The 27296-nt window shown below is 41.9% G+C and overlaps 1 protein-coding gene and 1 pseudogene across 1 annotated transcript in view; one reads left to right on the top strand and one right to left on the bottom strand.

Annotated features, from left to right (window-relative positions):
• The first annotated feature begins 395 nt into the window (after window positions 1-395).
• Window positions 396-27296, top strand: part of LOC111266171 (uncharacterized) — a 46135-nt gene continuing 19234 nt past the window's right edge. Inside the window, exons 1-3 of the mRNA XM_086970814.1 lie at window positions 396-592; window positions 838-1004; window positions 6597-6654. Of these exons, the coding sequence (XP_086826940.1) occupies window positions 943-1004; window positions 6597-6654 (120 nt within the window). The 5' untranslated portion in view covers window positions 396-592; window positions 838-942. The remainder of the gene's footprint in view (window positions 593-837; window positions 1005-6596; window positions 6655-27296) is intronic.
• On the bottom strand, window positions 7769-12719 carry LOC111266170 (sodium-dependent phosphate transporter 1-A pseudogene; annotated as a pseudogene).

Below are 27296 nucleotides of genomic sequence, written 5' to 3' on the forward strand. Positions count from 1 at the left end.
TAAAAATCCACCACTGAACAGTTTGAACTTATTTAACCAAAGCTGGCTGCAAAAAAAAACCCGATCTTTGAACGACACACGAATTGACGAAAACGAGTTTGCTCGATCGTATTTCCGTCTGTGAAACCTCATAGAAACGCAATCAAAGCGAGCCATAAGACGGCTCATTACGAATGATAAACGACTGATTAAAAATGTGTAAGTAAAAAAAAACATACTCTACACACAAGAAGCTCGGACTGGCACCAAAGAAGGTTTGGTAAAATTGGAAAGGAATCGTGCATTATTTGTCGCTGCTGCTGCTGCTGCTGCTGCCACCTAGCAAAACAATTGATTTCGACTGCTATTGTTAACACTTAACAAAATAACAAGTCATTGAAAGAAATCAACCATGCGAAAATAGTGACCAGACGAGGCGTTGTTCTTATTGTCACAATACTAGACCGCGTGCATCTGTAGCTATCTGGGAAATAATTGACAGAATTCAAATGGGAAGTTTTCATGCATCCGCCGTATAGGCCAGGCCTTGCATCATTAGACTATCACCTGCCTGGCTTTTCGCACAGCTCCCTTGGTGGTGTTTAGAATCAATGTAAGAACGCAAAAGTCACTTTCCACAACTTTTCGGCCTGAAAGCACAGAAATTCTACAGTGGACATGTTACGGTGTCATCATAAAAGTGGTACAGAGTTATCGATTAACATGGTGCATACTCATCTTACTACTATTATTTTAAAATTTTAGCTTTAAAATGGTCGTGGGTTTTTTTTTGACGATATTGTATGCAGAATGTACTTCTCTTTCTGCCACATATTCCTAAAATTATTATCGTTTCAGGTAAACGCTATTGATAATAGTGGACTCTTGATTCACACTTGGCAACGAACATTTGATTTACTGCCGTAGCGCATGCTCACTCAACTGCGACATTGAAATGTTTCAATGTCATCAGCTTTGTGGCGTTATCTCAAGGTATCACCACAAGGAAGGCTCATTGGCATCAGGTATAAAAAAGGATAAGGTACTCCATGGGTCCTCCTCGTCCAGCCTGTAGGGTTGCTCTTCTATACGTATACCACAATAATAACGTGTGTGTGTATATGCTTTTATCGTTTAGCTGAAACTCATATAATACGAATAAAAATTACTCTCCGTCTTCATTGAGGCCCACTCGAACGCGTGCTATGACAGACCCTTAAAATAATCGATACTGGTATTTATACTATGAAAAAAATTATATCTTACAGTTCATTGTTGTTTCTCCTAGATAGTACTTGCGTAACATTGCGTGGAGTTAAATTGGTTTACATCGATTAATAGCTCCAAACGATCTGTTTCGAAAACGTTGTATCTTGTTCATTCTTTCCAAGTAACAGTTACAAAACGGCTTCATTTGGTCCGGATTATCTTGATTTATAGCGTCTGGTTGGAATGTAAGTGCCCCATTTATAACGCTGTAAAAAGCGGTAGATACTTAATTTACTGACGTCAAGCTCACAATTTGATTATGTCACGGATTTTTGATGATAAATTTCTAGCACTCTTCTTTGGCTCATTGATTTTTCGAACGTTGTCTATGAACACCTTGAACAGTTCTGTCCATCCTTTATCCGATTAACTGTCGCGTACTCCTGCTATATTTCTATACTTCTAGTATCATTTTCCGATAAACTATTTTGGTTCAAAAATTAATGGTCCACTTATTATTATTTCTAATGTATTACACCCTAAAAAAAAATATTCAAAAACCGCTAAACAGCGTATACGTTTTTTGACACCATATATATATATATATATACATGAAGCATCGAGCGTCATGTGGTGAGGTTGTAACTTGTGCACAGGACCAATACGTGCACAGAAGAGGGTGTTTTATACCTGCGATTGTGTAGCGTTGTGCCTGCAGGTCCACGAATGCACGACACCAATGCTGTGCTTAAACACCTCTGAATGCGATTGGAAATCTATGGATGGCTATGGAAATAAAAATCTAAAAAAGTAGTTGAAAATCCTTACGACAAACGCGCGATCATGTAATTTCTATGACTTACAAAGGATTTATAACGCTAACTTTGTTCATTATGCCATTGAATCTATTGAAATCGTGCTCGTTTCGTTTCGTTTCGTTTCGTTTCGTTCGTCTTCAACGAACTGTATTGGTGTTATAATTGTATTACCAATGCATAGTATTGATGTCTTTGTTGGCATCAAGGACCGGTTAATCGAACTAGAATTGCTAGTACTAAAGATTCTTGATGGCTGGTTAGCATGATTTACACATAGGCATAACCCAGCTGCCTTACTTATATATTTAGAGAATTGGAGAGGACCCGGTGAGAAGTTTTACGTAACCACTATTGCACCCGCCTGCACGATGCATGCCTTCCGCGCGAGGCCTTTAGTTGACAATGGTTAGCTTAAGCAGAAGCCTAATAAAATTGTCAGATATCAGATAAACAAGCACGCTACAGATTATCTTAGAAATAGTGTCGATAATATTCGATCTGAATACCATTATTAAATTCATTAACGGATTTGAAATCATTATCGCTGGCTAGCCCTGGGGGCGATTGGCTGTACCATGTAAAATACGTACATCCTGTGTGGACTGATCAAGATCATGGTCATACCCTTAGGTGCAGGGAGTTCGGAAACACAATTTTATCAGAGATAGCGTTGTTTTGCGAATATTTCTCTACTTAACTTATTTATATCAACAAAGATTTGGACGACGTTAAGATTCTTAGCCGACATGTTAGTTATTAGGCCCAAGAGATATACTTGCAGTTATAATAATAATAATAATAATTACCTGTTTCTCTAGTAATCAATTTTAAAAACCACTCGTTTAGGAAATATTGAGAAAGATACTATGAAATAGACTAGTTCATCCCTAATCGCAAAGACTCGATAGTATCAGTAAAACTAGGACTGCGGAATGGAGAGAAATTGCCGAATGTCGTATGTTGCCATCTATCGAAGCGTTCTATCAGTACTGGAACGTTACGTGCATTCATCGACTACTCAGTAACCTCTTGATTAAGGAGCAGCTTTCCGTACTTAAGGAATAAGCTCGTCATTTTGAACCAATGAGGGAAACATGAAATTTGAATTAAGAAGATTCTTCTTTCTCGTTTGATTTCCTCAAATCGATTACTTTCACTATGAATCGTTTCACATGTACGTGTATCGGTGCTATACGGCCAATTTAATTTACACGTTTTTCGCCTAAAGTTCCCTCTGATTTAGCTCTGATGGATACAGATAACTAAAGGGAAATAGTCGAAGGCAGAGGGACGGCAATGATGCCAAGTACGTCAAATATCAATATTGATTTTGGCAGCGGGGAGAACGTGAGGCTCTGCGCTCTACATTCAGTAGGAATACTATCAAATCGCTTTTCTTTCCCCGCAGGATCTTCGATGCAGAGTGTGTCCTTCTGCCATTTTTTCTATTTGATCATGTGGAAGTTAACTTAGCGCGAAGGCAACATCCGTTGACTCGTTACAGCGGCAGCACTGGCAACTACTGACGCATAAAAGTAGCCTATACGAATCAAAGCGTCTAGAAGAAACATGTTTACATTGAATTAGCGAGCTCGAGAGGCACTATTTCGCCACTATTTATCACTGTGGCACTCATGTTTTCATTCAGAGTGTCAGGCTGCGACGGCGCTCTCATGGTGAGTTTGTGCCGCTTTTTCGAAAGCCTTTAAATTTGGCTTTATAAGGCCACTGAAAACAGTGGAAAGGCTTCTGCAGTATTTGTGATACGATATGATGGGTAAAATGAAAACAGAACACTCCGATGTTCCATATAACATGAGTACGTTAATGGTAAATCAGTGACAATGAAAATTTTCATGTCTCTATTTATTCTATATTTTTAGACATCCTATACTTTTCATCAGCGGCATATATATATATATATATATATATATATACAGCGACATGCTTGGGAATAATCGAGTTGATCCGAAATTTACCCTAGCCTTTAGCTGGGCTAAAAACGTTAGTAAATGGCGATAACAGTTGGTTATTCCAGTAAGATTTTTTTGCATAAGACAAACGTTTTTCACCGTAGTTTATTCTAGGCATGCTTTTAGGTATGTTTATTCTTAAATTATCTAAAATTGATATACATAAGTTAGATAAGGGTACGATCTAGAGGATGCTATACATTAAAAACCATCGATAGAAAACCTATTGAAAATGTGTTGGCTTTGACGTTTGGCATGGATATCTCGATAGTGAGAGTTATTACAACTACAGAATGCTAATAGCGCGATTTCGATGCTGTCCCCCTATTATCCTCTGTATTACCGCACGAATGGAGCATGCTGTCAGACCTTTACCAATAGCATCTGCTAGAAGGATGGAGCGATTCAGGCTCCTCCTCCATGGCCGTTACCACAGCAGGAGGTTCTACACATCACCGGACAATCGTCACAAATACAAGTAACGCTAAAAACACAAAATCCTGAAGAAGATCCGTTGCAGAACATTAGTAGGCTAGTTATAGACTGCCTCGACGTCCATGGGACTGCGTAGCTCTAGCTTTTTCTAAGCTGCTTGTCTATATCACGCGGAAGTGTAGGCCGAGTCCACAGTGGCCTAATACATCGAGCCTTCGTCACGCAACCGGATCCTTTCATAACGGACACACCGCAGGCGGTTTGCATCGATTATTTGGTGGAGTGCGTTTCAACAATGCATGATTAGGCGAAGCTGCGATACAAAGACTTCACCACGTTACGTCAAAAGGAAGCTAAGTTACGTCGTGCTGTTAGTGAGCGAAGCCTTTTGAAGTCGTTCTCTTCGTCACAGGTCTTTGTTCAAGGGAGAGAGCTTCGTGTTGCTAAATTGCCTGCATGTAAATCCATATTGTTGACAGCGCGCCCCTACCTGTATATTTTGTGTCTGTAGAACTCACCGTTTCATAGATAATTGCCCTATGTGATTAGTGTTTTCATTATCCTACAAAATCTACAAAATGGTGGCCTACAAAATCACTGACCGTCGATGCTCAGCACTGTCTCGTTTGTGTCCTATGATTTTCGTTGCCCATTGCTTTGTATGTAAGCGGAAGCAGTTTCCTTCGCGAATCCTACCCCTGTCGCATCACCTCATTATCAGTCCTATCTTGGTCCAATTGCGCTAACCCGTAAGGATTCCTTGCTTATAACTATAATGTTGTAATGAACGAAACAGCTGAATTTCAATGGATATACAGGTAGAGCTAAGTGTGAAATTTCGCCACATGAAGTAAATGATGTAACAACCTTTTGCTTGTAAATCAAGTGAAAGAACGGCAATATAATTTTGACGGCCTTGTACCTACCTTTACGGGTTTCTTTTGGCAATACATTGCATTTTAGTGGAAGTGCCTATCTGACTTCCCTAACTTGTTACAGCTCAATTACCTATGACGTACATGTGAAAAGCTTGAATTTGTGGCCTACAGGCGTCGACCACAATGGAGGTGTTCCGTGCGACCCCATCCAGCTTGATCAGTTCCCCAGGTATCCAGGAATGTCCTGATACGCATTACTTTCGTAACTACATTGTCCATACACTTCGTCTTGTCGTGTTCGATAGATCATGTGCTTGTGGGGGGATTAGGTTTTCTCCTACTAAATTTGCACAATATCGAATGAAAGAGTGATTGCCACAACAGCATATTGTATTTTCGTCTTCTACAGCCTACGTGCGTGGTATGCCTGAAAGTGGGAAATGCTTTTATGATAAACGATGCCTAGATATGAAGCATCATAAGAGGTGCATCAATCCGGCATCTACTGAATAAACTCACCGTGCTTATTCGTCTTTGCTGTATCAATCCTGATATGTTCTGGCTATTGAACCGTAGAGCGTTTTCAGGGTACGATAACAGTCCCCTAGTGTCCAGTTTACCATTACATTAAACTGTATTTTCCGTTCCCAGTTAAGTCTCCGTGGTACTCCGAAATATTTTGTGCAAATTGCAACACTTTTTCCCGTATCTTTACTAATTTCGATTGGGGCCGCCAGCTCGGACTCGGCGCTGGTGTTGTCCTAGTACAAGGGCTGATGAACGATATTTACATAGATTTAGTCCTTCCGTCCACAATATGCATTCAAATCCTTCACAACAACAACAACGAGAAGAAAAGGGAAATTGAAAAAGAAACTATTCTGTGACGCGTGAGTACTCTTCTCTCTCAAGCTGAGCCTGAAAGAAATCGTCGCAGAGTTGCTCAGTCTGGGTCGCGAGGTCATAAAATAGCACACTTGTTATCGAAATCAAATCTGAAAAATTGTTGTGTCCTTTTTTTTCTAAGGAGACATTCGTCATCGAATGTCAAGAGTTTCTATTCTTGAAACAAAGGAATAGTTACCACTTTTAGCACGATATTACTTAAGCGGACGCACTACGATAGAGACCCAAACCTAGGGGTTGTAATTGTAGTTCCGTCGCACCGAATTCGTGCGCTTGTTGTATTACTGTGGCCGCAAAGTTTAGCCGGAGGTTATGGATCGGTGAGCGGTTTTCTATCATATGTTCTAATCTAGCAGCCAATTAACCTTGGTGTTCGTTTTAACATTGTGTTGTTGCAGGAAACACCCGTGCACAATCATGCTGCACTCATCAACGATAGGAATGGACTTTCAACAGGTAGGTGCTATTAAACTCTGCTTTACGTAGTGCCAGTATCGTTTTTTACGATTCTTAATTTACTCAGAATAGAATCCTTCAAAGTAGATTTCGAATGTGGTTCGCGTGCGTTCTGAACAATCGCAGTAACCACTACAAACAAACTCCGCCAGTCTAGATGCTCACTTATCCACGACCGACTTGGGGGTGAGGCGAACACAAAATAACGGTTACTAGATGATAATTGTTTCGCTCATAGATGCTTTAAACTTTTTGTCAACTATCCATCATATGTGTACCCTCTCGTGCTAAAATCATCTGGGCCGTAGACCTTTGAGAAGTATCCTAGTAAGTTCTTGTCTTTGTTGATCTAAGCCCACTTGTCTGAAATGCTAGAAATCATTTTTGTTCGCTACTTGAGCTTACCAGTCAGCTTTACCGTAACGCTTCTTCACTGCCGAGTAAAATTAACTAATCATGCATGACCTGCAAAATTTCATAAAAGAATAACAGTCAAGAACCATATTCGAAAGAGGCGGTAGATCGTATTAAAAAAAAACTACCCAGCAATCCATTTAAAGGACTATCCACTTAGTTTCACGTTGTTTCCTACAAAGGCCGAGGAAGCTAGATGAGGTCAATTCGTCGTAAATTACGTTCTGAGGGCAGATCCTACTGATGGATCTACGTTGAAAGGCAGGCGTGCAGCCCCTAGGAAGGATCCGGCCCGTTATTACTTTCAAGACAGGATAAGACGGTTAAGTCGTATTAACTGTATTTTGCTAAACGCAGTAAACCTAATCAATTTCTTTGAATCTAACGAGCTTACAATTACTACTAATGAATAGGTAAAAATCCCTCTAGGAAATCTGTACGGATACGAAGCCATCAGACTTCTCTAACCGTACGCCATTAGAATTTGTTTGACGACCTCATTCCGCAGATACCGTTTAAATAGTATACTTCGACATTTTAAAATGCCAAGAGAAATATTAGGGCCAGTATTAAAATAATAAGTTTTATGATAATTATCTTTCACTTATTCGGAGTCTTTGGTGATGATCGTTATTACATCACTTAGATATTTTTCTCACTGGTCACATGTACATATCCGTTAAAATGACAACACAGTTGATCGATATATTTCTCATATTTCGTTATAATGCCATACAGTCGCTGTGTATTCTCATTGCTATTTTGCAACGTCATCTCATGCCATTATTATACAACTATTTCTGTCCTTTTTTCTTTATCTGAACATCGTTCGGTGACAAATTTGCTTTTGCTCCTTATTGTCCTGTTTGCATGGGTCCTTCGCATAAAGTCAATCAAATCAATATTGCGCGTTCATCGCATAGGTTTCTTCTAACATTTGTCTGATGAAGGGAAATCTAAATGATTTTGGCCGTAAATTTTCACTGAGTACTCATATTCCACTAGTGACGATACGTGTCTCCGAGTTTTTCACCAACACCAAAATGGCACAATGTCACGATTTCCCTTCAAATTTTCTTGTGGAAATATGGCTTATCTCTGCATTGTTTGCCTATACAGTCGTCATCAACATTATATATATATATATATATATATATATAGAACATTTGGTTTCCGTATATGAAAATAATAATTACTATCGACCTCGCCACCCGGTCGTCCTGCATCAATGCTCTCTAATTAATACAACACAGTTATTTACTTAGTATGTATCTTTGTATTTTATTGTCTTGATCATTGTATCAGATGTTATTCCGTTTTGTTTGTGAGAATATTTGTGTGTACTATCTTATTTCGCGTGTTACATATATGGGGCCTGCGATACTTGTCACCTTGTTCTTTCGTTTAGTTAAATAAGTAAACTGTAATGTTTTTCTTAACATACATATCTGCGTACAAAGAAGTATGTTTCTCATTTTCGGGCGGGCTATCGATATTCTTACGAGCTTTACTGCATCTGCTGGTTTCTGAGGCCACGTTCTCTGGAGGTTTGACAGAAATAGTACTATGCTATAATGATCTATGACCGCTGACGTGTGTATTCTTTATTCTAGACGCGCTGCGTGTTTTGAATACGTGTTCTTTATTGTTCCTGCTTGCTTCTTGTTCAAAGGCTTTGTCTTGCTGATTTGTGTCAGTTGACGGGCTATGCAGACCCGAATGTGCTGCTTCCTGAATGCATATACTTAATGTTTTAGTCATGCTCAACAGCGGCAGTAGCCTAAATCTGAGTTCAAAACCTAGCCTTCAGCACCATCATCTGGAACATTAAAGAGGACCAATTAACGAAACAAATGTTTTTTTATCGTTTTTTATTTGAACGCACCTTTTGCCTTTTTTCCTGCGGACATTTCTTCTGTGAGTCGAATGTCCACTGTTACACAGCGATCTGTCCCGAAAAATCTCTTGAACACTGGATACATGCTAGTGATGGCGTAAATCAGATGAGAAGGAAAATATTTGCCTGATCCTATGCCCGATCTTGTTTACGCGTTTATTAGGTATAACATAATACGTCGATGGTATAATACGCTCCTCCTGAACTCTGATTTGCATTGCTGGAACTTTGGAATTAAAATGGTGTCTTCCAATCAATAACAGCTTCCGTAGACATTGAGTATGGCGCGAGGTTTTTCCGTCATTAGGCTATCTTAAGTAGAATGGCCATGATGATTGCCGTAAGCGCCATTGTGATGGGTAGTGTCAGTACCCATGCGGCGACAATGCCCCGGAACAGAATCCAGTCAACATTATGTTGATTGCGCGTACAACCCACAAACACTATGGAGCCCACCTTACAATGAGTCGTAGAAATGGGTATGCCCATTTTAGATGCTAGCAACACGGTGGACGCTGCGCCGATTTCGATTGAGAACCCGTTGGTCGGCGTCACCTTCGTCAGGTCATTTCCAATCGTCTGGATAACCCTCTTGCCCCAAATCCATAGGCCGGCACTAATGCCGATACCCCCGTAAAACAGTACCCAGAACGGCGTAGGGGCCACCTGCTGAACAGTACCGTCCTTGTAGATAAGCCAGACGGCGATTAGCGGTCCGACGGCGTTGGCCACATCGTTTCCGCCATGGGCGAAGGATCCGAATACCGCAGTAAGAATCTGAAGAAACGAGAAAAGTCTAGCAACCTCGGGCTTCTCTTCCTCAGGAACATCATGAAAGACAACCTTCTCCATCGAATGCATTGAACGCGGGATGTGTGCCTTCGGTGGCTGAAGAAGTAGCTCAGACTTAACGTCTGTTACTGGCGGGGGCATCGTTACAAAGGATACTGCGTTGGCGCTCTCTGAAATTGTCTTCACCTCACCGTTTGACACCATCGCATTCTTGGTGGCGGTGTCCTGCTCGTCCTTCCTCTTATTGGCATCAACGCCGCCTAACTTCTCCTGACCATTTGCCTCTTGCGACGTTGATTCCGGTGGATTTAATGGCTTAACCTGCTCTTCGTCAGGCTGTATTTCGCGGTGAAGGCATGGGACGTACCATTTCCGCACGGCTGCGCCGGTGAGGCACGCAACGGCCAAGGATAAAATTGTTGCCCCCCAAATTGGAATCACGTCGAAGCGTAGGAGAGGTGGGCCATCCAGTATAAGGGAGAATATGTTTACAAATAACGTGAAGCCGTAGATAAACGGTAATAACATAAGGCCTTTTTCTAAGGCATCTTTACGGAAGATTATAAAACGACGCAAGCAGTAGAAAATAGCAGCGGAAAGCATACCCGACAGAATTGGCGAAATAAACCACGATGCGACAATCTTGAGTAGACCACGAAAGTTAATGCCGGAGAAACCTCGAGCCACGAGCGAAAAACCGACAACGGCTCCGACAATCGAATGAGTCCCAGAAACCGGAAGACGGAAGGCAGTAGCAATAATATTCCACGAGGCCGACCCACACAGGGCGGCTAGATTGCCTAGCATCAAGGTCTTCTCGTCATCCTCGTATATTGCTATGTCGAAGATGCCTTTCCGAACCGTATCCGACACCTTATAGCCGAGTAGACATGCACCGGAAATTTCAAATATTGTCGCAAGTATACAGGCCTGTTTCAGGGTGAGAACCTTCGATCCCACCGAAGTTCCAAACGAGTTAGCTACATCATTGGCGCCGACGCCGAACGCCAGGAAGAAAGCAACGATGAAGGCGAGCGCTACGATCCAAATCACTTCGTTAGGATCCAAATACATATTTTTATTATTATTGTTACTGTCGTTATTAATATGCAGCTTGTAATCAGGAGCAGACTGTCAAGGAACCGGCTGCTATCGGTACTTCTGCTGGGCTCACTGTCGACTAAATCTGTAGTCGTACCTCATTGTATTATCTGTAGTAAGTTGTCTGTTCAAATCTAGAGCCATATTGTTAGAACAACAATAGCATCACCATTATTATCATCATAAATGTTAACAACAAATAAGAATTCCTGTTACGGCCGATAGGCACGAATTGTACCTCAATTTTGGGTGCTCCATATATCCATACCATGCTGTCGGCTATAGCAAGTCCCCATTGAGACATCGATGACCTTCAGTTTTGCTAGCGGCAATGAGATCAGCGATGGCAGCAAAAGTAAAGGAAGCCTCGGCTGTAGTGCTGTCCGTGTCGCTCACATTCGTCGATATAGTGCTGACGCCGACTCCACCGTAGCTATGAAACACCTTATTACTGCTGGCGACTAACTCGGCCCGGGCGAACGTGGGGCACGTTGTTAAGGCCAGCGGGGGCCTGTTGACACCTGCGCCCATCGACTCGTCGGTATCGGACTGGGGCCACAAGGGCGGTGTACAAAGGTCGAATTTTACAACGGTAAACGCAAGACGACGCAACAGAATGACAACACAATCTAAAACCACCACGACACAAAACACCGTGCGAGAAGAGTACTTCGCACAGATCGAAATAATATAAACAACAGGAGCACCAGCTCTTTAAGGATAACTAGCACTGATGGTTAGATCGCAGCTGGCGCGCCTCTGGCTCCAGTCACAGGATCAATTTAACGGACAAACCGATAGGACCATTCACTCCGCTGGTATGCTCCTCGACTCACCGTCACCACGAGACCGACATGTTGGAGCGGAGCGGAAGGGAGGAGGGCCCATCGCTGTGGACATGAAACATGGGGGGACTACTGTGCGGGGGTCGAGTGTGCATATTGTCAGGATTATAGGTGGGAGTTTCATGGAGCGATTGGAGGGTAAGAGATACGCGCTCTTACTAAAGGACTACGCAGGACAACCAGGTCCTTCTTTCGCACGGGGCGGGGGTCAGAAACCCCGCCAAGAAGCAGTGGCACTAAGAGGACTGCTGCTACTATTTCCGCCACCACTGGTCCCCGGGTGTCCTGCGGGATCCTATTGCTGACTCACATCTTACTCCCTACAAACGTAAACGACAAGCACAGGCTTTGGGCTGCCTTTGGCAACAAAGTAGTTGGAGAAGTATCGCGAACCGGCCAGGGGTTATGGGATATCTATCCTGTTTGTATTCGATTGGCCCAGACTTTGAGTCAAACGCCACTTATCCGCTCGCGATGGCTGGAGATCGTTAACGTATCCGCTTACGTATCAATTGAACTTGAGCTGAACGTCGTTTTAGCGTACAGCAATCCACAAGTTGTCTTGGTTATATTTTGCTTGAGGTTTGGTCCAATTTTTACGCTTTTTTCCACAATCACTATCGTATTACTCCAATAAATTATTGACAACAGTCTGCTTTTATACGTTACATCCTTATTGCTGTGGAACGGTTTTCCTTCGTCGCTTCTACTATGTGTTCTACTAGGTTTTCTATTTTTCTACACTATTGCCAATAGCCTGCTCTGTGGCAGCAAAAGAGACGACGCGAAGGCGAACTCTAGGAGGAGTGTCCTGTTGCGATGATGCAGCCATAGGGACCGTATGACTTATTCAGCACGATTTCTACGGGGTACAATGCTGTTTCTCTTGCTGCTGCTGCTGTTGGGTCTAGACGCTCAGCACAGTTGGTTGTAGCTGTAGGGTCCGTTACTTCTATGCGAAGGCGAGAGGCCACTGATGTGGCCACAGCATGCTCTAGTAAATGGTGCCCGATGTCACAGTGAGCTCACGACCTACGGGAGCATGGAGGCCAGCCGTGAGTAGTGGTAGGGTGGCCGTCGCGTACGCGTATTGGTGCAATGGCGACGAAAACTGTGGCTGTTGAAGGTGTCGCCAAAAGGCACCTAAAGTAAGTAGTTAGACAGACTCGACGAGTGAATTATAGCTATGTCCTGGCTTGTCCTTTGCCGCGTTCGTTTGCCTGGTGAGGGGTGGGCCATAATGTCTATAACTCTGGGTCTCTCATTTTGCCTGGCGTCCATCTATTTCTTTTTCTATCATATTGGCTTTTACTATTCTGCTGTTGCATGCGTTACTATGAATTCTCTCTCGCCTCTTCCTCTTTATATATATATATATATATATGTCCTCTTCCCGTTTCGTTCTCATATTCGCGCTTTAGTTGTGGCTATAGTTCCGCGAGTTGTTCGGGAATTATTCTATGGGTTCTCAACAAAGAGCCAGTACAACTGGCTGCGTGTATTGGTCTGCAGCTCGAACCACTGCTACGGTTGGCCCTTAACTGCCTTAACGGGTGGCTTCTCTCTGCTGTAGTCAAAAACTGCCAAGCGTCTGGCCGGTGACGGCCAGATGCTTGGTGGCGTCGATGGGCTGAAGCGACTATGCCGGCACCGTTTTCGACTGTGAGAAATTGCCGCATGTAATGTTTGTTCTCGCTGCGATCGCTCGCCGTTTAACCCTGACACGACTGTCTGAGTGGGCCACGCTTTTTTTGTGGAGACTCATATTGCTTTGGCGAGAACCCTGACGACATGCCGCAGTTACCGCCCATTCGGTCTATATTCCTGTTGCTGTATTCTGATGTGCGAACGAATGGTCGAAAGTGCTTGCATCCCGCAGCGGTTGTCAATAAAGCAAAGTTCAAACGAGAACTGAAAACTGTGCTCAGGGCCAGTTAACGGATGGAACTTGGCTGTTCTACTAAGAATTCAATTACCTCCCTTTTTTCTTCCTTCTGACTAAACCCCTACTGCCCGTTTATATGTATACTTACCAAGTATGTGTATGTTTGCGTTGCAGGATAGGTTTAGCTAAGCAGATTTGTTCTGACAAATAGTTCAGCCCTTAAGAATACCTCTAGCCGGATGGTTATCTTTTTCACTTCTTCGCCGAGTCTCGTACCAGGAGGAGGTTATATAGGAAGATGGGGCGGCCGAACAGATATTAGGAAGGGGTGTGGTGAGATGGCATGGATCGAACGTCATGAAATAATGTTCTGAAAGGAAAGAAATTGGAGAGTGCCCGAAAATGGTGTTACATGTAAAACTGCGAATTTCCGATGACCCAGTCCAAAAAACGGGTAGGTTAGTTGGGATAGGGGAGATCGATGAGATCAGCGACATTAGATACGATGGGTCGCCTGCACTCAGCATGCGGACAAGCTCAGTGGAGTGTGATCGTGGGATTTGATAAGAGGCGAACTTCCAAATGTAATCTTCCTTCAAGAAGTCCTTGGAAGCCGAAAATGCTCTAAATAAGAACAATGATCACTGTTAAGGGGACGGTTAAAGGCCATACAGAGGGGCAAGCGGGCCGGGACCCATGGCAAGCATGAATCAGCATGAATTCACAACAAACTAGACATTGAGCGTCGGTTCCGCAGAGCCTAGGTCGGCCGCTTTCTATTCGGTCACATACAACACAGACGACAAAAGGGTAGAGGCGCTAATAGCTGAAGGTAAGGGGAGGGTAGCAGAGAAGGAAAGGGTCAGGATTGCCATGGGACTGTATTAGGTAGTGCTATTCGCCCATACGCAGACGACCTATTGATTGGGTGAGTGCGTGTAGTAGTGGCTGAACATAAAGCATTGCCTAGAACTGAAGAAACGTACACGTACAAAAAATCGCTACTTATTGTCTCTACTGGATATAATGAAATGTTTTATTGCGGTTTGTTGTACTCTGCAAAGTACTTTAAAGTGTTCCTTGAGGGGTGGGTATTCATTGAAATATGTTAATTATGAGTAGAGTATGTAGCACGGTGGTATAAAACAATACGACGCTGTTTCTCTCGCAATTTCAGAAGCGATTTATTAGCCAACGACAGATGTCCTAGATCAATGAGGTCATGTGAAAAGCTGAGCAGAGGCCGCCGTGCAGGCTGCGTATAGCGCTGTGTCCTGGTTTAGTATAGTTTTCCTATAAAGGCCAATTGTTTTAAACAATATTAAATAATGAGACTAGGGTCGTCTGACGCAGAGTTTTGCCAAATCGAGCTATTTAATGTTGGCACAATTCGATATGTCAAAGCTGCGCTGAGGGCAACGGCAGCAGATTATGACCAAGCTGGTCTGATGTCTGATGATTCCGAATCGTTTGTTTCGTCAGCCGTCTGGACCCGCTGACAATTATCTGATGCAACGTTATGGTCTTTCTGGGCGTAAAAAACTCGAACGATTAAGTTCAGACGTGGGTGAGACCTGGCGGACAAAATCCAATGTTGGGCGATCAGTACGCTACTCCTAGACAGGTTAGTGGTAATCCATCTCGAATGAAAACGATCACAAATCTTCTAACGTCGCAATGGTACGTTTCGTAACGGGCTTCGTTTTAGCTATGTCCACGTATCCACGTATTGCATCACTAGAGCATACACACACACACTTAGTGTCACGTGGTCGTGTTTGTGTTCCGGGGCATGCAGTTACACAGGCTTTCCTGCCACTCATGTAGAATTCCCGTAAATCATAGACTAGTTAGATAAGTCAGCATGGATCCATGGATGGAACACGATGATGCAGTAATGTTGTGAATGATTTTATTTATTCGTTATTTTTTTTGTTTTTTGTTGCTGCGCTCTCGGACATTGTGCGTCCTTAAGCTTCCTTATTGACATAGTGGCCCAGTGACAAAGACATAATTAAACTGCTATATTAACCCCGCGCAGTTAAACAGAGCAGCTGAAGAATACGAATAGAAGCGGCTTCGCGCGAACCGTCCGATGTCAGCCGCTTTTTTCTCTAATTTTTCGTTATGACCAGTTCTTTTATGGTGGATTGTATAATACCCACAGCTTCCTTGCCTTTGTCATCCGAAAGTTTGCCTCCGAACACAGATGAAGCGCTTATTATAAGGTGTGCAGGGTGTACATCCTAAATGCCGAAGTAATTGCTGCTAATTCGGTAACCTAGACGCGGCTTCCCTCTCGATGCTCACCTACCTCCAATCTTCTCGGTAGAAGATACGGCGAAGTGTAAAAGCAGTCGTCTGTCAGTGTTGCGGGACAGGGTGAGAATTTCCCACGCCATCAGACTTCACCCACAGCAAAGACGAGTTTGGCGCCAACGAAGATCCAACCTGTGTCGATTTAGCAAGTGAGCGCCAGACAAGTTCCGTCCGATACGGTGATTTCTTATAGTACTGCCTTGATTCTGAGCTATTTTGAACACTGGGTTGCTTTCTCCTGTTGTCTTCCTTCATCTTTCCGCTACACATGACAGAAGAAGTAGCAAAACAAAAACTGTCACCAGACAAATAGCAAACATCATGATAACAAAAAAAGTTCACCCAGCACAAATCAGCAGTGAAGCTGCTGCGACATACATAAATATAGGTATAAATAGATGGTGGGCAAGGAAACGGTATGTTATCAAGTTACGCGTTAAGTAATTTCATCATCACCAACAGTATCACTCAAAGCATCGCTCAAATTCTGGGCCGCTGTTCGGCCCAATTTGCGATCTCCATCATTCGGTTCCTATACGTCTCGAAACTTTTCAGTCACATAACCTAGAAGGGGCGAGATAAAACCGGCCGCTTCACGTTTTTTCTATCTGGTCTGCGGCAATGTCGTGCCATCTAACCAGGCCTTTATCAGATGATACCGGACTACCCAGGCGGGAACTAAAGTTGGAAAGGCTGGTGTTAATGCTGCGAATACCATGTTGAAATGTTTACATATGCCAGTGACAATAGGAGATGGCTGATAGGCTAAAGGTCATAATTGCGCTATGTATGCTTCACTGTCTGAGCCATAGCCAAAACTAGCTGAACTTCGCGCTGTTGATGATAAATTAGCGTAAGTATTAAGAGAATAGAGCATGCTGTACACGTACAAAACGTTACTAGCAATGGGGAGTTACACCTGTCTTTCCCTAATACCCCTGTAATTTTATTGGATTATTATTTCTTCAACGTAATGACGTCTTCACGAATTCGTCGCGCTTGTAAAATGGCACCGCTCACGCTGCTATCTTATCGTCTCGTTGTAAGTTTCCACCATGAAGCTTCCCATTCATACAAGTTAGGTGTAAGGAGAGGCCGAACAACTTATAAGCACTACCAAGCAAAATTTAATGACGAAACAGATTAGTACGATCATTTCAGCTAAGCTCATGATGCGGTGAGTGTTCTGGCCTGTTGTCTATGTACATAACGAAGAATACAAACTAGCCATAATCAACGAATCCAGCGGCTGAATGTACTTGTGCCTAACGCCATTTCCAACCTTGAGCGAACCGAATAACTTAAACTTAGCCCATATGATTAATGTGACGACGTTTTCGACACTCGTTCTTAACGCTAATTAGCCAATTCAATAAGTTGTGTGCGCATATGATGAGGGAGTACTTAATCGTACGTTCGAGCCTAAAGAAGGGGGAATTTTATTATTAGTATATCATATCTAGGCAACAGATTTCTACGACAACATCATTTCTTGCTGTGCTTCAATGTACGCACTCAACACGTATTATAGCGTTTGCGAATTTATCTATGATAATAATTATTGAAAAGTTGCACAAGCCCTATCCTTTCGACAATCGAGTCTTCCGATCCTAATAAAGTTCTTATTGCAAAGAAGTCAGCGTCAGATGATAAGCATTGCGGAACTTTTCAAAAACTCTATTTACGGCGCCTTTTTCACACATGTACTTCATGCCTGCGTACGATCGCATCGCGCGTTTGAGGTCAACAATGGAAGTAATTAATCAAGTAGGCAAACAAAAAAAGTACGGCGATGAGGCAGAGACAATGATATTTTGTAGAATTTGCAAAATATAGATAGCTTTTACAATGATGCGTGAGAACTGCGGTGGCATTGCTCCCAATTTCCGTGGTGTCGCCCCTGTGATCATCCGTAGCATCGCCATTTTGGTTGAATGACGTTGAGGGCTGGTCGTCTTTTTCGCGCATAATTACTTTCTTCTTGTTAGTTTTAATTGTATTTTAAAATTTGCTTCTTTCGCCGGGACTGTCATCATTCTCAGGGGAATGCGGCGTGGGTAAGTACAATATTGGTAACGCAGTGTTCTGATCCAGTTTGTCTGAAACTTCGTCAGAATCTTGATTAGTCTGTCCGGCCGTTGGTTGGGGTTTGCCGCTCAGCACCGAAATAAACGATTCCGCATGATGACGACACATTTAACAAAGAGCCTCAATCAAGTTTGGGTGTGCGTTATTCATTCATTTAACATAGCACTGTTGATAATGGCGTTGGTTCAAGGCTCATTTCGTCAAGTTGGTCCGACCTCAAAGGTTTTACGGACCAGCGCACTCGTGCTCTAGCGCTGGTTCAATGTAGAACGTCGTATAGCATACATTGTTAGAGGAACTAGAGAATTGTTCACGAGGAGCTCACCGAGTGAGGACCACTGGGCCATCATGCAGAGGGTGGCAGTTTAAGGGTCGCCTAGCCAAGTGGCATTAAAGGGGAGCCGTATCGAAGCGGGGCGTCCTGTAACCGAGCTTGTTGTTTGTTTCTTTATCATATAGGAATAAGTACTATTTAAAAGAAGCCATCTTAAATAGTGTAGATTCGAAATATCAGTAGAAAAAGTTAGTCCACTATATTTAGTATAATTCGCTATCACACTCAGCTACAGTTACTCAGCTCACATGCCTCCAAGCTGAATATCTATTATCCAATTCTACAGTATGGTCCGAGTTCAAGATCGGTGCTACGCTGGGTAACGATGAAACTTTTCAAAGTTCATATACACTGTTGTACACACCGCTTTACTGTTCTTAATATTAGCCATTTTTCCTGAACGTTGATACCGAACGCCTTAAACATATTCTATGGCCGCTTTGAATACACCACAAAAAGCTAAGACCTAACGATGGATCGTCGTCTATCCAGACATCTATCTATCTATGAGATAGATACCTCCATAGAACGCAGTCAACTCCTAGGAGATTCGCTGTTCGTTTTTATTTCAAAGCATGCCCCATTGTCTGTCGAGTCGGGTCCCAATTAACCACCCTCTTCCTACGTATATCGCTTATTATCGGCAAATAATTTTCATCTTATATGTAACAGGTCATTGTTTCTGACACAGAATACCATTTTGTCATGGACAGGTACGCGCTTAGGGTTAAACTATGGCTGCGCTTGAATTCCCGAAGAGTATCCATCGAAGACTTCGATCTTCGGCGATAACCGAGTAATTTTTCCCTATCTCTTTTTAAATACATTTGTATTTGGAGCACTCAACTCAGCGAACGAATTTCCTTTCCGACCTTATTTTTTTGTGGTTAGTTTAGTAGTAGACTGCAGTGTCTGCAGTGAGGGCGCGCGAAGATTATCACTAATATGTAATTACCATGACGAATAGCTGAAATATATGATACCCGTGTTTCACCTACATTCATTCCAGTTAGGAATCAATTTCAATTTTGGGGTCAGAGTAAATTCTGCATGGGTGTGTTACCAAAAAAGCTATTATGAATTGATCCTTTATGGAGGGTACAAAGATTTCAGTGTTCATATAGACTATTTAGCTGTTGTAAGCGGCTCCGGCGGCTTTTTCGAATTAAATAACTTTTGGGCTAGATATAACCGCTAGCAGACAAAGTTAGGCTGGCGAATACTCAAGTTTTTTAAAAACTTCATTAGTAAAAATAAGTTGAATTCATTTGAAAAGAAATTAGTCCAAAAAAAGAAACATCATTAAACTGCGAAAATATTAACACTCAGTGGTAAGGTTTTTGTTTCTCCGAGGCTACAGCGCTACGGAAATTCATCAAACGTTGATGAAGACACTTGGCGAGAGGGTTTTAAGCAAAAGCACAGTACGTAGCTGGTGCAAACGTTTCACGGGTGTTGCAGAGCAACGAGAGCGTGACCCGATAAACAAAAAAGCACTGCTAAAGGCAATCAATAAGGCTCTTCACGAAATCGGAGCTTCGAGTCCGAAGGCTCTAAACTGAATCTCGAAACTTCTAATCTGAACCGACATTTGATATGTAACATATTACAACCTATCGAGTGGTGTCGTCCTACAGAGAAATTACGCCCGGGGGAAGCGTCGAACGGGTTCGAGCGTAAGGTGACAGTAATACTTACAATCAACACTCGAATCGTCTGCTACGACGAGAAGCTCCCTGAAATTCAAACAGTGAATGCAGCCGAGTACCTCGAATTTTTCGAAAGACTTATGGACCCTTGTCACGACAACTGAAAGCACGCAGTCTGTTTACTTGGTGACCACGCAAGATTTTATAAGTCTGCTTCAGTCACGTTCTGGATTGAGCAAGTGAAGATTAAACGTTAGCATTGACCCGTTTGTTTTCTCGATAAGTCCCTGTGATGACGGGGCTTCTTATACTCTAAAAATGACAACTGATGGGCGTATCTCACTATCGATCCACTTTGAGAATCCGTAGATAGAGAAATTGCAATGGTAGGAGAAGCTGCTAAAACGCTAGGGCAATTATGTAATAGGTAAAGGGGAATAAGAAAAATCATCATTCAAGAGTTATTCACCCTCTTAAGTCCGCCAGATTCACTTAGGACAGTTACACTAGGACTTACCCAGCTAGACTTAGGACAGTCTAGCTGAGAGTTAGAGTTTCATAACGTTTCGAATTTTGCGGCCGATACCGCAGCTGAAAATTGTTCATGTACTTCGTGTACGGCCACGTTCCTGCGACGAACTCTTCTCCGGCTATCGGGAACTATACTTAACTTCGGCAGCTTGGGCTGATAAGCTAGGATGATATCCGGAATAACACGGGCTAAGCTAATATAAACAAACAAAGGTCATTCGTAAGAACTTCACGATAGCAGAAAAAAAGACAAATATCTGCTTTTAGTCTCGAAGCTAATAGGCAACAAGTTACAAAGCCTGAGAATAATCTAGTTAAATTTCGATTGAAAATCGTTCCTGAAAATAGATTCCAGTCGATCACGTATCAATCTTCATCTCGCTAAGTGTTTTTTTCTTCACAAATGACGGTAGCCTAGATGGTTTCTAGGCAACGGTAATAATGAATAACGTTTAAACATGGGGGCGTCTTTCGACGTGCTGTCGCTGCTATTTTTCCGTGGACGTTTTCATCGCATCAATCCAAACCGATTTCGATCGATGCCAACATCCTGGTTACCACTGTTTACCCCAGGTATTTTTTTCCACAAACAGAAGCCAACCAGCCATTCCGTATTGGCGCCTACCCAACAAGGCCAACTCACGAACGTTATTTGCCTTAATTACTGCCAATTTTGGTACACATGTTCGTATGGATATACGTAAGTGTATACATATAATAAAACTATACACGTAGCATCGCTTATGGACTGCTTCTGCTATTTACGGGAAGGCAATCCCTTCTTGCTAGTCGCTGCCACCACTGCTTTTACTAGTAACGATGATGATGATGATGATTCTGATGATCACGATGGAGGTGACGATGATGACGGCGCTGGCGGTCATGTGCGGGGTGCTTTTGCCGTCAAGATAGAGAATTCCCATAAAGACTTCCATAGTTAGTCAGCATAGTCGTTGGTATTCACTTTCTGGTCGTTGGTCGGCCCTGCCGCTCGTTGCGGTGATGCGGTAGCCAGTAACTAGCAAGTAGATGTATAATGAAAATTAACACGATAAGTTCTCGACTCCGCGTGTGCGGTAGCTGGTCATACGGCCTAGTCAGAGTCGATCATCAGTTGGTTCAAGGAAACACACACCAGACGCGGCGACAGATAAACATACAGATCGAATAGTAGACGAACGCATAGACATCCGATGAGTCGGGCACGCCCGTCGCCTTCGATGGCGGGTGTATCGGCTTTGTGCTGTTACAGAAGCAATGATAATTAATAATAATGTGATTCATTGTAATCACTCGCAATGATAATGACGTAAGGGGGTTGTGATAACAATAATAGGGATATAAAGCTGAAGCTTTTCGACGCGATCTATTAGGTCGGTGCAGAAGTGACGTTCGGTTTCATTCACCGCTTTTAGGCTTGCTTCATTTGCTAATGATGAAAAAAAGGTCTTCATTTTACCCAAGCAACAGTTTATTTTTTGCTAGGTTTGAAATGTGAATATCTGATGGCGTAGAACGACATTTTCGGCACACCTATCGATACACATTAGCACACAACGAAAACAGGCGCCGTTGTCTAAAGCTGCTATTTAAAAATGGCCTTTAAGAACGGGACAATTTTTAAATAAGCCTATATCTCGTAGTAATAGAATCCCCACTGCACGTCACTCGATTTCTGTTTCGGCAAAAAATGACTGACTACTGAAGTGGTAGCCGAATCAGCTATGTTTGCCATGGATCCAAGAAACATTAATTTATTCACAGAATATTTCTAGGGGCATTGGTAAACTGGAATTATGTTTTCGTACTTTTGAGAGAGCTTGCACGTTAGAAAATAGAAATGGCCGCGTTGGCGCACGCAATCTTACGCAGCAGTAAAGATCCATACTACATTAATGATTTTCCACTTAAAATGGCGATGTAGACACTGTTCGGCTTACTCTGGCCCGGGCACCCTGACGCAAATCGATTACCTCGTAAGATATGTCGCCTGTTACCTGCATTCTGCAGCAGATCCACAGGCCAAATTCTACTGGCCATCCTCATCGTATACGTACACGGCGTCCACAGTTTCACTCTATTCTTATTCCTTAATACGCCTGAACCTTCCGTTGTTTTTAGTCAATAGATCATTATACATAAGGTACAATGCCCCATTTCAGTCCACTGGGGGCCTACTGATTGTCCAGCTACAGTAGCCTACGGTGAGCCTGTTTGGTTCGGCGCAAATCACATTTTTCGTTGTCGTCTACTCGGCCGTAGCAAAGTTGATATAGCCCCGTTCTTCTTCATTTAGACTGCATCCCTTGCTTGAACAGGAACGAATAAGCAAACAATTTTTGTACCTTTGCCTAGAAATCTGGCTATAGTGCACAAAGCCTCACTTTGCACAATCTAAATGTAACTATATAGAACCCCTAACATCAACAACTAACTCCTACAATCTCGAACTTATTACAACTTTCCCCCTACAGGTACAGATGTATTTTTCACGGCTGTTATGTACCACGTATATAAAAGTCCACCTATAGAATCTGACAGCGGAGGATCATCTGTTAGATTTTAAGCTAAAATCAAACGCTGGATTGCTTTGTGCTAAACGTAGCTAGGGATTAACATATATTATATATATATAAGCGATATATTATAAAATATATCTACAAAAGAGCATTCTGGCTAGCTGGTCGACCTCGTTATTTACACCCAACCTTACCCCAGGAGTCGATTCATGACGTGTTCTAAGAACGGCATGCTTGTTTCGAAAGAGAACCTGACTTTTCTCCATTTGATGCTGAAAACACCATATGTCACTTACCCAGCACTCTATCGTAGGTCTATTTTTATCTAACGTAATATAAACCGGCTAACTATACAATATATGCACCTAATGTATATTGCATTCTCTATACTAAAACCCCAAAATCATAAAAACGATCAAGTTACTCTTCTATGATATACATATACTCAACGTATCGCTGTGACCACTTTTAGGCCGCTTATAGTAGACTTGTTTAAAGCACTGAAGGAATAACCGGTACGCTTTTCGGCGCCACCAAGTATGAGGTTGACGCACAGAAATACCATGGGGTAAAGGAAATAACGACCCTGGCGCATCGTTTTTTGCGTTCGTTGCTTATACCGGATCGACATGGCCTGTTAGTCCGGAAAAGGGCACATTGCAAACGTAGCCGCACAAACACGAAGGTTGACCTTGGGGCCTTCGAGAGAAACCGAAGGACGTGAGGTCGCAGGTGCGAATAGGGGCGAATCGGGGTTCAAAGTCCTGACATCTGTCTTGTGCTTTGCTGACACGTTGCCTTTCTAAAATGGAGCGCAAAATATATAAAAGGTGCCATGCGAATATTAAAAAAGGACATACTCGCATAAAAGCAATGTCGATCAGCCGTGCTCGCCGATACGCTATAGAATATTTTGGATAATGACCATACTAAGATTGTTGGATCAACGAAGGAAAGATAACTTTGCAATCTTTGAAAGAACTACTAACCAAGATGCGTTTATATGAAGTGAACACATATAAATAATAAATTCTTGAAAAAATTCTACTGCGACGACAAATAAGCGAAGGCGAATGACCCATTCGTTATATTTCCTAGGCCTACAAGTTTGTAGAACTTAGGCGCGATAAACTTGTTTAGCGTATAGAAGACGACCAAGCTTCAATGGTACCCTGAGTAAATAGCGACAACTTTTTTAATCAATCGAGCTAACTAGAACCAGAGTTTAGGCTAAAATTCTATGCAGAGGTACTCACGAACTGGAGAAGTGAGTTTGAACCAGCTTGTTCTTCACATAAGTGTGTACGCTAATAGTAAGATGGATATTTATTTCAAATATCTTGTAAAAGGTGCTCCCAGCGTCTTGGGAGAGCGTAAGTTTTATTATTAGATGGGAGCAATTGAACCATTAATACGTACTTTCTCTAGTCAATCACAGAATCGTCTGTTTGGGCTACGGTGCTATCGACAATTACTTAATTAATTACTTTAGAGCTCTAGCAAAACAGCTTGTGCTCTCTCCGTTATTTAAACTTAGCATTGTTTTTGTAAGGAAATATTTTACTACAGCTAATGGTTCCTAATTTCGAAAGCAAAGATTTGGGGAAAGATGGCAAAAGTTGTTTATCTATCGTTATAGTTTACGAATCATAAAAAACCGAGAAGTTTTGTTAAAAGTGCTAGCAATGACTGCAGCACCAATCATCGATCTGACAATGTACAAGAAACAAGGTCTGACAAAGAAATGTCTCTTAGTAGGGGAAATATGGTTCAGTCTTTTTTATCTGCAACATCATTTGATTGTGCCTCCGTTATTTTTGCCGCTAGCTATGTAGTATTGATTGAATAGCTTGGTCGAACTTTTCATATTCAACAAACCATAGGAGCGCTGTCTAAATTTCATACACATCAAATAATCCTCTTTCTGTTATCGGCTCTTATACAAAATATATAGACTCATTCTCTGTCTTAAGTGGTTCCCATGGGAGATATACTAAAATATATAACCAATTCGCTAAAGAAGTTAAGTTTAATTTTATTTAGTCAAATATACGGGTTGGAGAGTACGACAAGACTAACAAGATGAGCTATAATTTAGACGAAACACCTCGGGCCAGATTCTTTGTTTCCTTTGCTGAAAATAGAGGCACCATGGCTGTTTCTTGACGAAGAGTTTTTTCCCATCGTTTATATTCCTGGTTAGCCTTGAATCTATCTGCTCTTTTGCTATTTATCGAATATACGTTATCATATTTGAGCCTTAATTATGACTATCGGCAACGTTATATATGGACAACAGACCGCTGGTAACTGTTTGAAAAATGTATCGATGTTACTCGCGATCTAACGGCGACATTTAACGACGTTTTGAGTGAAGGCACCATACATCATACCTCTACCGCCTGACGACTTCGCCAATAGGCACGACTTTGACCTATCAAAAAATGGGACGTCTTAAATGGCATCTTTATTACAATAAACAGGTACTGCAATAATCACACCATACGATTCATATTACTTCAGTCAAATTTTCCCCGAACTCATCTTTGAATCTTCTTTACGTCACTTGAAAAATGTTTCCAACGGAGTGACGCCGTAGCCCCTTTAACTGCCGCAGTAACTTTCACCATAACGTAACGTAATAACGTTTTTTGTTTTCACAACAAAAACTTCATGATCTCTTTTCAAAAAAGATGTATGTTTCTGCAACTAGATTATCCAACTGCTGACATGTTGAAAATCTGTCAAGTGGATTGTATTATATCCAGCCTTGGTAGAATAAACAGCACTTTGCTTGCCTCCAACGGTGCAGTCTTCATGAAAAAAGCGAGCATTTAAAAAAAACGAAAATTTAACTCACAGTAAAATTTTAATCAATCTGATCACTTGATAGAATTTAATTTTTTTAATATATCTATTGAAATTGGCTGACTAACATAGTATGATCAATGGAAGTCGCGCACTCTATTGTGCTGGAATATAACTTCAGTTTGTTTTAAATGTTCCCGTTCTGGTTTACTTCTCCACTGTTTTACATGTTAGATTGTTTTTGGTTATTTCTGCTCTTTAAAGAAGTTTTCAGAATCACCCGTTCGGTATAGCATCAAGGATTTGGCCCCACTAAGGGTTCTGATCGAGGGAAGTCTTGCTAAATTGATCTGAAATTTCTATACTAGCCCTACGAACCGATACGGTAAATGTTTGTCATGATAATTTCTCCATTTTTCATTTACTTCTATGTATCATTCGCTCTCGTTTTTTCCACAAGTTCGCTTTCATTTCGTCCTGGAGTCAACAGAGTTTTTTTGTCGAATTCAAGTTTCAGAAATGAAGGTCCGAATTTATCGAGATTAAAATCTACCGAAGCAGCCTGATATATTGGTATAGAAAGTACGGCTAGAGCTCCATAACTGAGAAATATTAGAATAGATTTGCTAGGTTCAAAGAAGGAATCCTATATTTAAAAGATGCATCTCACTCCCGGTTGACTATCAGATGAGGACTTCGGATAGCAGACAACCCGTTAATGGTGTAAGAAGATAAGCTGCTAGCATCAGGCTAACGTCAGGTATAGGAATTTATGTAATATTGGTAGAAACTTCGAGAACCATAAGCGCACAAAATAGCAAACCTTCTCGTTGGCTCCTAACATCTCGCCCGACAGCCACAATTATAGGTTTCTGTAACGTATTATCACCGTTGACAAGAGGTCATGTTTCCATGTCGACATAAAAGAAAGAAGGGAATAAGGAGATGTGCTTATGCTGGATCTTCATACAAAGAAGACGATGATTTGCTTTTGGTAAGACTGGAAGGATCTTATGCGCTGACACATGCTTAAGAAGCACAAGATGGTCAAGAAAGACCTACCTATGGTTGCATTATATATATATATATATATAATGCAACCATAATAACCTAACTGGAGAAGCTTTTCAACACGACACCTGGAAATTTCTAGCGAGAAAGACTCAATAAATTGACTAAGATAATTTTTTTTATTGAACCTCGAATGGAACGCTACGTCGTTTTTACCAAAAAAAATAAATAAAATAAAATAAGATTACTTTGGCCTAGTATATTTTATAAAGGTTAAGCTGTTTTGTCTATTAATAAATCGATGCCTCACCTCCTCCACATGTATTTGTTTCGTGTGTATATATACTGAATTCAATTTAAATCTGTGAACGTTATTTAAAACACTATATTGTAGCTTTAGAATTTTCACAATTATCAATCATGCCCATGCAGAAAGTCTGTCATGGTAA

This window comes from Varroa jacobsoni, unplaced genomic scaffold (genome assembly GCF_002532875.2).
Source record: "Varroa jacobsoni isolate VJ856 unplaced genomic scaffold, vjacob_1.0 scaffold_1063, whole genome shotgun sequence".
Classification (NCBI taxonomy): Eukaryota; Metazoa; Arthropoda; class Arachnida; order Mesostigmata; family Varroidae; genus Varroa; species Varroa jacobsoni.